General features: G+C 37.6%; 1 protein-coding gene across 1 annotated transcript in view; it reads left to right on the top strand.

Moving 5' to 3' along the window:
* LOC131922440 (ephrin type-A receptor 6) overlaps positions 1-17694 on the top strand; it is a 902384-nt gene that overhangs the window by 717540 nt on the left and 167150 nt on the right. The window contains exon 12 of the mRNA XM_059277230.1: positions 9402-9527. Within this exon, the coding sequence (XP_059133213.1) occupies positions 9402-9527 (126 nt within the window). The remainder of the gene's footprint in view (positions 1-9401; positions 9528-17694) is intronic.

Below are 17694 nucleotides of genomic sequence, written 5' to 3' on the forward strand. Positions count from 1 at the left end.
GGGTGAACGGTTGAAGATCAGAGAAGCAGAACAAGCCACAGCCACCTCACCTCGCCAGTTCCTCAGGTGATCCTGTTTCCTCAGATTGGAAGCCTCTCAGTCCTCATGCAGAATGAATCTCAGCTGAACTGTGCTGCTCAAAAGACTGAAAGCTTAACCAGCCTACTTCCTGGTTTTCATGCCTTATATATCTTTCTGCTTTCTGCCCTCACTCCCTGGGATTAAAGGCTCACTTTTTGGGATTAAAGGCATGTGTCACCATGCCTGGCTGTTTCCAATGTGGCCTTGAACTCACAGAGATCCAGACGGATTTCTGCCTCTGGAATGCTAGGATTAAAGGCGTGAATGCCACCATTTTCTAGCCTCTGTATCTAGTGGCTGTTCTGTTCTCTGACCCCAGATAAGTTTATTATGGTGCACAATATTTTGGGGAACACAATACCACCACACACCACAGGTGTTCAGGTACTCTCAGAGGTCTGAGGGCATTGGATGCTTTGGAAACTGAGGCACAGGTAGTTATGAAGTGCCTGTTGTGTGTGCTGAGAACCAAACCTGGGTCCTTGGCAAAAGCAGGATGCTTTCTTAGCCTCTGAGCCTTCACTCCACCCCCTTCCCAGGGTTATGAAGGGGTCACAACCCAGAAAAATGTAAGGCAGCCAAATGTGTAAGCCAGAGTCACCGGTCACCAGTTACAAGCCAAAATCGTCCTGGAAATGTGTGCCATTTGATTTTTAAAATATTTTTAAACATGTGGATTCATTTTTAGTCAGAGCTTTTACCCTCAGCTCATCTGAATGCCTTTGTCACCAGCTGATTTACTTATTTACTGCACCTGGCAAGGCCCTAAAGGCATCTGAGCTTGGCACCACAAACTGAAAAATAAACACTGTATCTATGGTGATGTTGTGACTCTGTTGCAGTTTTTAAGATTTTATAGAAGGCACAGAGGCTTGAGTAGACTGAATCCTTGCCAGACATGCTGAAGCACACTCTAATAAAGGAAGTGATGCCTGCCAAAGCCAGAAAGGCGTTATAGACAGGGGTCACAAAAAGGAGTGTGGAGAATAAACTGCAGGTTTCAGGTCATGGGAGTTGGAGGAGAAAGTGGAAAAGTATTTACTCTGTACTTACTGAATACTTTCTGTACACATAAATACTCCCAATACACTTCACAGTAAACTAATGTATTCGTTCTTACTAGCTCCAAATCACCCAACATTAATGAAGATGAAAGTCAAAGTTCTACCTGGCTTCAGACATAGCAACTTTCACTGTTCAGTTTATTATACCTATTAGTAGATTTTAAATTTATTCAGGGAACTTATCTGGTAACTAATTTTGCTTAACCCACTAAATATAAATTAGACCACTGGACATAAACCCCACTTGGAGAGTATTTAAGAATCATTCAAAGAAACAAATGGAACAAAAATTAAGTAAACAGATCCCTTAAGTATAAAGGAAATATAGTGAGTTATTCTGGCCAAACTTTATTGCTTTATTAGTTAAAAAAACTAAGACATTTAAATATTTGCTTTTAAAATATTTATTTTATACATAAAAATATTTTTCAAGAAGAAGCTTAACAGCTTCAATATCTTTTCATTCTCCTTATTAGTGCTATAATTAAACAAATCGTGACAATCCTCATTATATCATTTAAAAATAACTGAAAATAAGGTGAAAATTTATTTTAAAGTCACTGAAGAAATCACTGAAATTTAATGATATTTCTGCCCTTTTTGCTCCAATATTGGATTATGAGTTAACCATTAAAATTAACAAGGTGAGATATCTCTAAAATTTATATTACTGTGACCTGGAGGATAAAAAAAGTCAAAAGCAAGACACTATTAACTTAATTTTTCATTTTAAAATGTTATGAAGAATCTGCATTGAGGTTGGATATACAACTACAGAGGAAAATGCTGACTTACCTTCAGAAGTATTAGAAAATGGACCACATTCTGTGATTGTAACTTTGACTTAGATTAGAATTATTTCCTAAAAGCAATAGTGTCACAAGAATGTTTTTCTTATTTGCTTTTAATTAGGAATGAGTACCAGAGTTTATGCTTTAATAGGTATTTGCTAAATAAGTGAGTCAGTAGATGAACAAAAGGAGAGATGAATGAGTCATTCATTCATAATTTTCCATATTTTTTGTTTTTCCATTCCTTTATTTAATTTATGTATATGGAATACAATTTATAGTTAGAATACCTTGACTTTAGAAACTTAGTTAAATTTACTTATCATTGGTCATAATTTTGAAATATATTTTCTTTTTATTTATTCTTCTCTCACACAATACCTCACTACCGCAGCGTTTCCTCTCTCCACTACTCCCAGATTCTACCCTTCCCCCATAGACACCTCTTCTCTCCCCCAGATCCATTCCTCCTCTGTTTCCTTTCAGAAAAGAGCAGATTTCCTAGGGACATTAACCAAACATAACATAACAAGATGTAATAAGACCAGTCACAAACTCTCATATCAAGGCTAGACTAGACAACTCAGTAGGTGGAAAAGGGTCCTGGGAGCAGGCAAAAGAGTCAGAGCCACCCCAACTCCCACTATTAGGAGTCCCACAAAAGCACTGAGCTAACATCTATAACCTATATACAGACGACCTTGGTCAGTTCCAGGCAGGCTCTGTGATTGCCGATTCAGTCTCTGTGAGCCCCTATGAGTCCTGCTTAGTTGATTATGTAGACTGTTTCTCCTGGTGTCTTCAGCTCCTCTAGCTCCTACAATCCTTCCCCCCAATCTTCTGTGGGTTCCCTGAACTCTGACTAATGTTTGGATGTGGGTCTCTGTATCTGCTCTTATCAGCTGCTGGAGGAAGCCTCTAGGATGATGGTTGGGCCAGGCACTAAACTATGAGTATAGCAGAATATCATTAGGAATCATTTTATTAACTTTTGGGTGGTGGCAGTTGTATTTGGTTCTACTTTAGGTCTCTGAGTCATCCAGCTTCTGGTTCCTGGCCATCCAGGCAGAGTCAGGCATGGGTTCCCTCTCAGAGTGTAGGCCTCAAATTGGTTCAGTTATTGTTTGGCCACTCCTACAAGTTCTGTGTTACCAGTGCCCTAGCATATCTTACAGGCAGGACAGGTTGTAGGTCACAGGTTTTGTGTCTGGGTTGGTGTCCCGGTCCCATCACTGGAAGCCTTGCCTGGTTATCAGAGATGGTCAGTTCAGGCTCTGAGTCCTCCATTACTAGGAGTCTAAGCTAGGGTCACCCAGATCCAGAAAGGCAAGCACAATATGTTCTCATGTGTAACTGGGTATTAAAGGATAATCATACTACAATACACAGACCCAGAGTGGCTAAGTAACATGGATCTCCTTGGGAAGGGGAAATTTTCCATACTTTAAACCTAACTAAAAATTACCTCCCTTCCTAGAAAATAATTTGACTGAGAAAGCAATTGAGCAGGCAAGTTTTTTAGAGCTTAGGAAATTTCTTGCCTAAGGAGGAATATGTCATGTTTAATTGCTTCATTCTTATATCTACTTACTCAACTTACATTTATTGAAACTATCCTCTATGTCTTCTGACCACAGTTACAGAAGACCAGTCTGGGTGGCCTCAAGGGCCAGCAGGAAGCATAAACCTTTCTATAGTGAAATGTATATATAGGTTGAACAACTTAGCCTTTGTGTATACCATCAGTGAGGGAACCAAAGCAAAGGTTTCAGTAAACTAAGGATGAATTATTCAAGTGCTGTACATAAAGATGGCTCTTCTTCCTAGGGTTGTTCTTCCTCAATGGTGATTTGAGTGTTATGAGTCGTTAGTCTCCTTCCTGACTGTAGAAAATTAGGAAATATTTTCTCAGACATGAAGGTGTATGACTTTCCTCTTCTTAGAGGAAGAGAGAATGTGTGGTACTATAAATTACTGTAACTGAGAAAGAGAAGAGAGATATATAGGAAAGGAAAAACAAGCTCCAGAAGTAATGAAAGAATTTATATGGAGTCTACTAAAAAAAAAGAACTAGTGTAGCTGGAGGGAGGAATATGAGTAGAGAATCTTGGGCATTCAGAAGTGGGCATGCCTCAGTGAAAATGCTTGGAATAGCATTTGGTTTAACTGTTCCATTTTCATAGTGAAGTTATTCAAACTACAGAACAGAAGCATGCTCATTAATCCAAAGTCCAGCCATGAAGTGGCATCTATGAGGCAGCTACAGAGCTCCCATCATGAGTAATCAAGATAAGTACAGGATCCCTCCTAATACTCACAGACTTGCTCCTCAGCTCTACTAATTTTGGCCATGTCCAATCAGCCAACATCTTTGAGTGACAAGTGTCTGCTGCATGGATTGTGTTTATCTACTTGTCATAGATACAAATTACTTTATAGTGGTCATTATATTGTTATGTTTATTCTAAAATATAGAATACAGAGTCAGATGTGGTGGTGTAGACTTTAAATCCCAGCACTTTGGAGGCAGAGGCAAGCAGATCTCTGTGAGTTAGAGGCCAGCCTGGGTCAAAAGAGAGAGAGAGAGAGAAAGGAGGAAAGGGAAGGGAAGGGAGGATATAAAAGTAGATTTTAATAATTTAGAGTCTGACTACATTCAGTTTATTTAGACAATATAATAATAACAATACACAGAGGTACATATAAAATGCTACATATTTGTAATCATTTGTTATTACAAAATCCTTATTTTTAATATTTGTGTGTGTAGTCTCGTTTCTTTATATCTGAGTACATAATCCTTCCTTGTCATAACATATTTGGTGACAAGTTCATTTCACGAGCTGAAAGCATGGACACTCCATACTGTGTTTGCCCCCTTGTGCTTCATTATGGCTCCTAATGAGTATACACTGCTGGGAACACCTATACAGGAGCAACACAGTCTTCTATGATCATTACAAAGCCCTGATCTAATATTTCAAGTCTTTGTAATAAATTGTCCTTACCCATACTTTGCCATTTTTACCTCACTCATTATCAAAAGCAATCTCCAAAATTCTCTGATTATAAAACACCTCTAACAATAAAATGTTGGAGCAACCTTCCAAGTAGTATTAAGTATATTTAATTTTTTGTATTGGTTAGTTGCTAAAAGATAAACATTCATAATATATGTGCATATATAAAAATACCTATATATAGATCTTCTGGTCTTATGTTCCTTCTGCCCATTTTCCTGCACTCTGGGGGCACACCCACCACCCTAAGGTCTGAAAACATTTACAGAAGGAAACTCACTGTTGCAGAAGTGGCAATAGAGGCAGCCCAGGTAGGAAATAGCAAACTGCCCTTCCTAAGGCCGTGCACATGTGCACACATTTCTTAAGCTCAGTTCTGGACTGCTTGACTTTAACTAAGTCAGTGTTTTAGATTTCTCTGCATGGATCATAATGATTACTTGCAAAAATGTCACTTAACAAAAATACTATGAAGGAACTGCATCACAAAAGATTGGATTAGAAGGGATGTTGTCTTATTGTTTAATATCTTAGCATCAAATATAAATGACTGACATGTAGTATTTAAAGAAAGATTTTTATTTTCTATTAAGGATTTGTGAGTGTATACAGAGGGAGAAGTCACAAAATTTTATCGTTTTTTTTTTATTTCCTTCCTTAAGAAGCAGGGCATATATATATATTTTATGATAGTGGGATGATAGCACTGGCTTATATTTGTGATTATTTGCTATAATCAGATCCTAAAAATGAGCCTTAAAAGGTGTCCTGCATTATCATTTTCATTTTAAAAATGTAGAAGTAGAAGCTCAGAGTTCTCTGTAATCATGTGTTATTTTTACACAAATACCCAGTGACACCTAATTTTTAGTGCACAGTTGTTCCAGAGATATTGCTGCAATATCAATTTAGAAATGGGATTTCATAGAGTTTGCATCAAATATCTTTTAATTATTGCAAATAGTTACTCTGCGGGCCAGCTAGCTTTCAGACATAGAAACCTAAGTAACTCTCAATTATGTTATCAAGTCAGATATCAGGATGCAGGCCATGCCAACTTCCCCTTTTTTTGGTGTTGTCTCATTATATAGACTAGTAGAGAGCAATATTTTATATATATATTTGGTTTTTCGAGACAGGGTTTTCCTATGTAGTTTTGGTGCCTGTCCTGGATCTCACTTTGTAGACCAGGCTGGTCTCGAACTCACAGAGATTCACCTGGCTCTGCCTCCCAAGTGCTGGGAGTGAAGTCATGTGCCACAGTCACCCAGCTAACATTTTATATTGTTTTAAGAATTTCATACATGAGCATGGTATCGCATCATTTTTACCCCTCTGTCTTCCCATCCAAATCCTCTACTCTGCACCTCGACTCCTTCTCAAATCCATGACCTTTCTTCATCTTTAATTATACACACACACACACTCACACACACACAAATGCACACACACACATGCATACATATGCTTGTGTGCTCATAAAACCATTTAGTAGTAATGCTTACGTGGACACATATTTAGGGATGATCACTTAGGGTTGGTAACTTATTAGAAAGTTTGCCCCTGGAGAAGACTATCTCCTTCTTTCAGCAGCCATTAATTGTCTATAGCTTTTCATCTAGGGATGGCATCCTGTGCGCTCTCCCCATCCCTGGTTGCATATCAGTCAGTGTTATCATTATGCAGGTCTAATTTAGGTGACTATATTTGTGCAGCTTCCCTGTCATATATAGAAGACATTCTCTGACGACAGACATCTTAGTTCTCTGACTCTTACAGTCTTTCTGCAATAATCATACTTTACTGTAGCATAATATTTTTCAGTGGGCACTACTGGCATATGGAAATATGGCTTTCCTTTTGATGGCAGTACATTATATATTGCAAGGCCCCCAACTTTCTATCTATTAAGCACCAATAATGACTTCCCCATCCTAATTTATGGTGTCCAGAGTGTGCAGGTGCCACTAAACCTGAGAACCACTGTTCTAATGAAAGACTCAAGATACTAACAAGCCAGAAGTGCAAGGATTCATGTTATAAATATTTAATAAATGCTTACTCCACTGAGTGTAACTAAAATCGAAGCACTCAAAGAAATTGACAACTCTCCTGCTATAGATTTTAGACATTACGATGTTAGGTATAAAATAAATTATTAATGTGTTTCACAATTAAAAACTAAAAGTCGAGAGCGTGAGCAACTGGAGCAATTGACTGAACCTGTTAAAAAACATTTCATATCAAACTGTGTTAGTTACTTCTGTTGTGGCTGTGAAAAACACCCAAGGAAAATAAATTAAAATCAAGAATGATTTATTTGGGCTGAGAGATTTCAGCCTAGCTCCATGTACTCAGACAGAATGTCCTGTTCCTGGAACATATGAAAGTGGCTATTCTTTATCTCTTGGTGGGTAGGAAACAGAGAGAGACAGGAAAGGTCCAAGGATAAGATACTCCCCCCCCCGCCCCGCCGAAAGACTTGCTCCAAGGAATTCCATTCCTCCAATTGAGTGCCAACTGCTAAAGTTTCTAGAAAGTTCCCTAATAACTCCACCAGCAAGGAAACAGGCTATTGAAAGTAAGCACTGTGAGGGACATTTTGTATCCAATCTATAGCAAGTCCTAAAATTTGATTCCCTATGAATGAAGAGAAATGATAAGGTGTGATTATCACATAATGCCCAATTTCAGCTGAATATGTATCTATATTCACTTTTATGGGGTTCTATTAGCTTTTAAATAAAGTGACAGTTCTTTAAGAAACAGACACTACAATAAATGAAAGACCTTTCTAACTGTGGTAAAGAAACAAAAAAAAAAGCCATCATGAAAGGTGCGGTAAGTTTAGGAAAATGAAAGTTGCTATTAGATATGGCAGGTGTCACAACAGCACACAGTAATAAATGTAATCGTAACAATAAAGTAGGATTTGTATTTAGTTCTTTCCAAGGAGTTAAAATAATGAGCATCTTTTCTAAATTGGTAGTTTTTTATGGAGTTGTCAAAAAATAGTAAAAACAAGACAACATCTTGAAATGTGCAGGATATTTATCTTACTCAGCATCACTGATCTGGATATCTTTGTTTTAAGTTGTTTCTGTGGTCATTTCATTTATATCTTTTTATTCACTGTTCTGTGTGATTAACTTATTCTTTTTCTTGAGATCTAACATAGTTGAACCAGTCTTTTTTATTATTTGGTTTTAGTAAATCCATTGTCAGCTAAAACTGTACTGTTTCAGTTTTCACAGCATATAATAAAATCTGTATTTCTTACAGTTAACTTTTTTCTATTATAACAATATCATTTCTTTTGTGACTTTAAGTAAGAATGATATGTGCACATATAAGGTAATACCCACCTGGCATGCAGTGAAATGCCATCATTAGTGACTAGTGTTTTCCAGAAAATGATGAAGCTCTGCAATACACAAAATGCATGCTGGGGAGACCTTACACACAGGAGCTATTAGTGTTCAGTGATGAATACTCTACGCAGTCACAAGGGGAAAAAAAGTTTTTCACTGTTCTTTGAAGTTGTGACAGAATACTCTCTGGTCTACCCCTGGATACTTGTGACACAGGTCTTAATGTTGAAAGAACTCCAGCTCTGCTATTAGTTCTGACCCAGGTACAGAGATATTTCCAACTTCAACCTACTTTTGGCAGAGTTTTTTTTTAATTGAAAAATAGTATATTAGTTACTACTAGTCTTATTGATGTGACCAAACATCTGAGAAGAAACAAGGAAAGAAGAGTTTATTTGGGTTTACAGTTTGAGAGGGGACAGTCCCTCATGGTTAGGGAAGGCACAGCTGGGGTGGGATATGCTAATCACAGTTCCTCCAGGGTGGACTGAAACTGGAGCCAAACCTCAAAACCTCTAGGCTCTTTCATAGTTACCCACTTCCTCAAGCAAGACTCTGTCTTTAAAATGTTCTACAGTCTCCTAAAGCACCACTAACTAGCTGGTGACCTGTGTTTAAGGACGCAAGCCTATAGAGGAAATCTTACATCAAGCCATACAGCAGAAGAAAGTCTCCTCACAAACACGGCACTTGCTAAACCTCAGCACGGGACACAGCATATACAGTTCCTTACCCTAGTGGGCTCTCTAGAGGCCTAAATGAAATATATGTCCTCAGTGAAATGTGCTTTCTGTGAACAACTAGAATTTTACTTTAGATTGGCTATCTGGATTACCGGATTCATCCATTCACTAATATTGGGTGTGTGTTAAATAGTTAAGTAGAGCTTTCTTCAAAAAAATGATAGAATTATCTTATAAATTTATGAGAAAAACTTCATCTCAGTCATTTAACTTTATAACTTTCTTGTGAGGTTTATTGTCATTATTGATTATGAGTTTAATTGCGTGTAAATGGTCACTACCTTTTCCATGAATAAGCCTTTGATTAACATCAATTTTTATTTCTTCCAAGGATCCTTCCCAGCGATTGGAGTGGAAGCCTTCTGCCCCAGCTTCCTGAGGGCTGGGTTTTTAAACAGCATCCAGGCCCCACATCCAGTGACAGCAGGAGGATCTCTGCCCCCCAGGATTCCTGCTGGTAGGTATCCCAGGTACACTTCTCCATCACCATAAAAAGTGATAGAATTCTTCCAACAGCTGATAGAGAAACAATACAAAAATGAATACTTTTAAAAGACATTGAGAAGAAATGCAAGTGACTCTTTGCAATGCAGGAAGCATCTGTGTGATATCTAGTACTGTGAAAATAGAATCAATATGGGGTAAAAGGATTTGCACCCTAAATGCCCACTTAGTGTAGAGTTTACATAAGCAAGGACTAGAGTGACCTTGCCACTTGGAATGGACCACAAAAGAAAATTGACAACTAAGTATGTTGGCGGAAAGAATCATTAGACAAATCTATAGAGGGTTAATTAAAGTTCCATTTCACTAAAGGAAAATAATTTGAAGAAAAGCCAGAAACCAAGAAAAATTTAAGATAGAAAATTAAAATTCAGTCCTCTCTAAAAATAGCAATCTGACCAAAATTATGAAATAAGATAGAGCATATCTCACATTCTAAACTTCAATTTTAGAATTTAGTGAAATTTTTCATGAGTTATTCATGGCATCACTAATCACAAATCCTTTCTTCCTGTCTTTCAATGAAGTCTTGCATTGTCTGTCATCTTCCACTATACCCAAATAATGCAGACTTACCTTGCACTTTACATGAATGTTGACTCTTGACTTTTTAAATAAAAATTATTGTATATTTATTATAAATAATAGTAATGGTATAAATTAGGCTAATGCTATAAGTGTATCCACGAGGGCTGACCCACCCATCAGGGCAATGGAACATTTGGCAGGGCTGGAAATTCTAATTTTTAAAAAATCACAAGATGTACATTTGTTTGCTTTTTTTAACATAATGCCAACTATTCTTGCAATTATTCTGATATTTTCCTCTTGCCTTTTAATGAATCTTAATATATAAAAATCAACTAGCAGTAAATATGCTTAAATATCATTTTCCTTATTGTTGCCATGTGGTACTATGCCTAGAAACTCTATGGCTCACAGTTCTATTGATAAAAAGTAGAAACTAAAATGATGTAAGTTAAAAGACTAGTAATTTTAATTCTGACGATGCTCTACCCCTTTTGTGTACTGAGAAACAGAACGGTGAGAATGACATGGGGAATTTTTCTTGTTATTGTCAAAGATAAAGGAAAAAAAAACTTCATCAGCTAAGCTCTCAGAACTAATGACTGGTAATGTAGAAAAATCACAGCCATCACCTCAAACACAATGAGAAATAGTTTAATACAGAAAGAACTATGAGTGACTTTAGCCCAGGACTGCATATTTAGGTTGCTCAAATCCTACGTTCCAACAAAGTCACTGATTAAATAAAGTTTCTTTTAAGTTTTAAGATTCATTTTATGTGTATGAGTGTTTTGCATATTTGTGTGTGTGTGTGTGTGTGTGTGTGTGTGTGTGTGTGTGTGTGTGTGTGTGTACCTCATGAGAGTCTGCTGTTCAGAGGCCAAAGAGAGGGTCAGATCTTCTGGAACTGGAATTACAGAGGGTTGTGAGTGCTGTGTGTATGCTGAGAACTGAACCCGGGTCCTCTGCAAGAGCAGCAAGTGTTTTTAACCTCTAAGCCAATTTCTCCAGCCCCTCGTGAAGTTTCATAGTAACAAAACAAAGAAAGTCGTAAATTAAGACACTTTTTAAATGCATCAGTGGAAGTGTTGGAATAGCAGTTACAGCAAAGTGGGAAATACCATTAACCTCACATGTTAATCTGATAGTGTGCTTAACTTTTAGGTTGGTAGAAGGTAAGGGTCTGTTTTATATCCCAGAGGATTTATCTAGGTTCAAGAATATTAGGTCATACACAGTGTGGACAATAAAGAGTCATTAGCTAAGATAACACAAGATATTTGGTTTGGACTTGCAACATCCAACTTCACTAAAGTTATAATGAGTCAATCAGCTCTGTAAAATGTTCGGTATATGTGTGGTTTCTCTCTGGAAAGTTAATTCATACTCCAATGTTTAAAACGCAGCTTTAGTTTATGTAATTGATGTCTCACTGGTGAGAATGGTGTAGATAAACACAATTAGTAGTTTAGTGGTTTAATCCTTAATGTTAGTGGAAATCTGATGAATTTGGATGTTATCTGTCAAAAATGACATTATGAAGTTTAACAGTGCTTTGAATTATTCAGCATTACTAGCAAAACCTTGAAATAGCCCTTGTCATTAGCCAGTGGGAATGACAGAAGGAAGATGATCTTTCTATAACACAAACACAAGCCTCCTTCCAGAGAAGGATCTGAGAGAGAGAGCCCCAGCACTCTGTTCTTCTAGGCTTGAAGCCAATTTGCCTCCAGCCTTCATAGGAGAAAAAGCTCTGTTCCGTTTTCATGACTTACATACAAATCAGGTGAAACAAAATTGCTGCATGAAACATTTATAGATCTCAACTTGTTCCTGTTCCTTCAAACTGAAATTAACTCAGCTCGCTTTTCCTGACTCATAACCCTCTCCTAAATGATCCCTGTACATTTCCTTACCTTACAGCTAAGACTGCCACATTTTCAAAGGTGATTTGTAATTTCCCTCACCCAACTAGAGCTAATTTCCTTCATAATCTTGAGTTACAAAGAATTATGCAGTCATCACATGAAGTTTTTATTGTTTCATACATTTAATATCCCTGTATTCCCCTGTCACATAATATCCACAGGAATGTTCCTTCATGATTAGGATATCAAACCAAGGATAGGAAGCATGTTCCTTTCCCATAGCTACCAGGATATGCCCAGAACCAGCTGAAGGATAATGCCTGCTGGGCATCTACTAATTGATTATATGCCACAGAACTTGACATTCTCTCAAGACATTTCCAGTGTCATTGAAGAATTAGCAAACCTGTTCTAGGGCTTTTGCTAATTTGGCTCCTGTCAGTCAAACTTAAATGAGATATGCAGGTATATTCTGTCCTCTGTTTTGCATCACATTCTGCTATTAAGTAACAGTTTTTCTACTATGGCATTTACTTCTAACACATAACTTCAATCTTAGGACAATCACTAGATCATGAGACCCAGAAAATAGACAAGCTTGTTAGTATTTATGTAACAACCGTCAATCATTTGTGAATTTCTTATTTCTAGAAAGGTCAGTTTAAAGGGTTATTTTTCTGAGTCTAGGGTAGAGAAAACAGTAGGATATATTGGCTAATGCTCAATAACATGGGAGCAAATGAAACTTTTAAATGCGTAAGTTCAAAAAACAAAATGAGCATTGAAAATCTCCCTAGTGTTTCCTCCGTGGTTAATGTCACTCCACAGCACCTCCATTTGTCTGTACTGTAAGAATGACCCTTCTTCTTTTTCCCTTCTCATTTCCCCTGGAGTGTCTCTTCGTTGTGTGAGAGTCAAGGAAATGGCCAATCTGCTTAGCCTCTTCCTCTGCTCACCTAGAACTGGAAAACAGGGTAAATGTGAACACACAGTGATTCCAAAACCAGATGTGCAGCTTCCAGGTATATAACTAGTAGTATTTAATATCACTTGTTTATTTTCATAGAAAGAGATTTTAATCATTCTTTAATTCAAAGATCCAAACCTTTCTATGTCTGCTTTCCTGCCCCTGGCTAGTCACAATAGCAAATGGGTTCACAACCAAGCTTTGTGTAAGTCACTAACATTCCAGCTGCACCATTTTCACAACAAGGGATTCACAGTCCTGAATAAATATTACAAGTTCTCCACAGCCTATTTAACAAATATCATGATTTTCCTTTCTCTGCTTCATGTGAAATACCATCTGATATGGAGTTTGGGAAAAATTTGTTTGTATTATTATTATTATTCAGCCTAAGAAATGGAAATATACAGTTTAGGTGTTAAAATTAGACTAGGTAAGTTAGAAACTGCATCAAGTTTCCTGCCTGGTGATGATGATGTTCTTAGCTCTGGGCCTGTACAGAGGATGCAGCAAGTAAACAACATGAATGATGGTGACTAGGTGGCAGGAGTAAATGGTATGTTAAAGAAATTTAACATTTGTTCAAACTCAGTGCACCATGGGAAATCAACAGTGGAAATGTATACATTAAATTTTAAATGTGATCAAACAACAGTTCAGAAAAATCAAATTAAACCGTTTGATTTCTTCATATTTTCAGGCATGCTAAAGGGTATGGGCAATGATTTTGGCCTGAAACTTTTCAAACCCAGTCACGTACGTCAAACCAACATCTACTAGAAATAGTTATCCCAATGGTGATAATTAATGAATTAGTTTTCCAAAGAGCATTCAAAAATTGCCTTATTTTAATAAAATATCATTGTATTTAGTATAAATATTCCTTACAGGATACACTTTATAAGCAGGAGATCTTCAAGATGAAAAACTCCTATTATTCCATTGAAGTGTGTATCTCCTGTATATTTTGCAGTTGCAAATATTGCCATTTACCCAGGATGAATTAAGGGTGAGTGTGTCCCTGTTCCCGCTTAGATCAAGAGCTGAAGGGAACTGTACAAGATGAAAAGTATAGGAAGTTCCAAATAAACCATTCAAATGCACTGTAGTAAAAATATACCCCCCTCCTCTGTAGTACTAACTTCCAGTTTCTTCCTCCCTGGCTACCTGCATGATTTCAACCCTCCACACACTTCAGTCCCTACTCAAGAGGTATTTGTCACTCTTTTCTAAAGGATTCTCCTTCTCTACAGTTTTTACAGCTGCCAGCTTTAGAAGAAAAGCCGGAAGAATGGTATTTAAGAAGGGAAACAAAGTTGCAGATTCAGGCAGATCCAGGCAGGCAACCAGGATTATTGCTATCTCTGGTGAGAGATCATTGAAGGACAGGGTCACAGACAGAATGACAATATACCCAGCCAGCCAATGCACAAAGAAATCAACATCTGTGACTGAAGTGCTAATCTTTTCAAGGAAATGCCCCCTTTAAAATACTTGCAACATTGGTAGTTCTGGGTCAAATATTTGCAGCATTGGTAGTGCTGGGTTTGAGGGTTATTTTTAAACACCCATTTAGGATGTATTTTATGATCAATCAAAAGCCAGAATCAAGATCCAGGTTATATTCAGTAGGTTTGCTTATTGTTCAAACTCAGTGGGCTTAAAAGAGCAGGTATACACTTTGATTCTTAGACTTCAATAAGGAAAAGTACTCCAAAAGTAGGGAAACAATTTAAAATTAAAGAAGGCAAATTCAAAATACCATTTGGAATTTTAAAAAGTCAGAATAGGAGCATACGTTAAATTGAATATGTTATTAAACCCTGCAAATGTTAGACTTCAGAAACTTTAAAGCAATTTATGAGATGAAAGAAACCTCTGGACAAGTCACATGATACAGTGGCACAGGCACGGATTCAGAATCCTCACAGCTGTGCTTTGTTTTTTGTTTGTTACTTTGGGAAGGTGGAGGTGGAAAATAAGACTCATCTTTTTAGCAGAACACCTGAAAGCATGGTGGTTCTTTAGTCTCCATCCCCACGCCCAAACCTTAACGGAAGGCTATAGACTCTCTTCCCCAAGAAGATGGGCGCACATTCTGTAAGTTTCAGGGGGTCGCTGAACAGCCTGAAACTCAGAAAGGAAGCACCGCGTGTCCTGCTCATCTAGCTGTTCTGCTTTCAAAGTTCTGCTCAGGGTTAGAAGTGAGCACGGCTGCCTTTCTATAGATTTGAGGGTACAGTAACAAGGGAGGAAAGCACCTGCATAGTGCATTTGATAGCAAACTCTTGAACATGCTCTGAGCTTTTTCTTGTCTGCCAGAAAGACATGAAAAATCCTAAAAGAGTCTTTAAATAATCTCCCATCCATTTATGTGTGTCTATTCACAATCTTTAAAAAGCGTTAGCCTTTGACCTTGGCTAAGCCTTCTTATTAACATAAAAGCTTCTTTTTATCTTATTATCATTTGAATAAGTTTGAATCTTAAAAACTATAAATCTTACATATCTATTTAAAGTCTCACTAAAAACATACGCAACACCTAGAGATCTTGTTCATTATTCTGGATTATGCCATTTATTTTGTTTCTATTTAAAGACGTGCTCAAGTCTTTTGAAGGATTTGTCAAAGCATCATTTTCTTCTTACAAAGGAAAATTCTAAACAGCCTTACACCATTTGCTAATTTAGCTGAGTCTCCATGTGAATCAGCATTTAATCTTGGCATTGAGTGGGGTTGTTTTGTGGGTATGTTTTCTCCCTAATTAAGAACACCAAAGGGACCTGGCTGCTCCAGTACCTCTTCCCCTCCAGAGAGCCATTCCCTCAGGGTGAAATGCATGCCCTATTGGGCAGCTGGGCCACTTAAGAACATGAGTAAAAGAGACACCAGTCCTGGAACAAATATGTCTCCATTCGACACTCATTCTTTTGCTTTGTAGGGCAAAGCACAGTGGAAGCCGCACTCTGACACAATGTAGGCTTTTCACGGTTCTTTTCACAGGTGGCTTGCAGAGAGTGCACTTAGCAAAACTGAACTTCGAGAAAGAAAACTTAAACATCTTGTAAAAGTTGCAGCAAGGATTTGGATATAAATAGTAACTTCCCGGTTGGGAAGAAGGTAGTCAGTGATCTAATTATGTGTAATGCATTTAGCAATCGTTTTCTCCTTCAAATTGAAAGTTCATCCTAAGGAGCCTGTAGAGATGGTATTATAGGCAGGGATCTGAGTCTGTTCGGCACTTGCCAGAGTATCCCAGGGTCTTGTTAAAAAATCCAGGTTCTTATGTTAAAGCACAATGAATTGGACAAGAAGCGTATGGCTAGAAATAGAAATAAAGACAGATTTAGAAAGAAAGAAAGAAAGAAAGAAAGAAAGAAAGAAAGAAAGAAAGAAAGAAAGAAAGAAAGAAAGAAAGAAAGATAGAAAGAAAGAAATACAATATCCAGGATAAGACTGAGCTAGAAAACTAAGGGAAGAACATGTGCTCCAAAAACTCTATACAGGAACTACACGACCCTTTATAGGTCATCCACAGAGGATCCTAAACACAAAGAAAGGGAACAATTAAAAATTAGGGGATGGAACAAAACTGAGAGCTCACAAAAGAGGAAACAGAAATGGCCAAGAATGTTCAACATCCTTAGCCATCGGGTAATGCAAACTAAAACTACCTTAGGATATCATCTTACCGGAAAGAACAGCTAAGAACAATAAAGCAAATGACAACAAATGATGATGTGGATGTGGGGACATGGGAACAAGGGAGACTTACCCATTACTGCTGACATACAAACCGGTGCGGTCACCATGAAAATCAGTGTAGAGGTTTCTCAACAATCTCAAAACTACCACATGATACAGCAATAATGATACAGCAATGATACAGCAATACCACTCCCAGTAGCATCTCAAAGAACTCTAAATCCTAATATAAACTTGGCTATCCGTGCTCATTTCTGCTCAGTGTAGTTGGATTTTGTTTTGTTTTGTTTTTCAAGTCTTTGGGGGCCTGCCACCCAGCTCCCAAATAAATACATGGAGATGTAGCTTGAGTTTTCCTGCCTGGCCCACAGTCAGGACAAATCTCTCTCACCTGCCAGTCCCACAGCCTCTCAGACCCGACCAAGTAAACACAGAGACTTTTTTGCTTTCATACTGTATGGCCGTGGCAGGCTTCTTGCTAACTGTTCTTATAGCTTAAATTAATCCATTTCCATTAATCTATACCTTGCCACATGGCTCGTGGCTTACCAGCATCTTCACATGCTGTTTCTCATCGTGGTGGCTGGCAGTGTCTCTCTGACTCAGCCTTCCACTTCCCAGCTTTATTCTCCTCCTTGTCCTGCCTACACTTCCTGCCTAGCCAATGGCCAATCAGTGTTTTATTTATTGACTAATTAGCAACACATTTGCCATACAGAACATCCCACATGGAGACTTCTTATTTATGAATGTTTGGCCTTCCTTAGCTTGGCTTGTTTTGTTGTTGTTGTTTGTTTTGGGGTTTTTTTTTTATTTTATTTATTTATTTATTTATTTATTTATTTATTTATTTATTTATTTATTTATTTTTGGAGCTGAGGACTGAACCCAGGGCCTTGTGCTTGCTAGGCAAGCGCTCTACCACTGAGCTAAATCCCCAACTTGGCTTGCTTTTTAACCAGCTTTTCTAACAAATTATCCCATTTCTCTTTAACTACATTTTACCACTGGGTTTTTTACTTTTCTTTATTCTGTATATCCATCTTTCCTTC

This window comes from Peromyscus eremicus, chromosome 12 (genome assembly GCF_949786415.1).
Source record: "Peromyscus eremicus chromosome 12, PerEre_H2_v1, whole genome shotgun sequence".
NCBI classification, from domain to species: Eukaryota; Metazoa; Chordata; class Mammalia; order Rodentia; family Cricetidae; genus Peromyscus; species Peromyscus eremicus.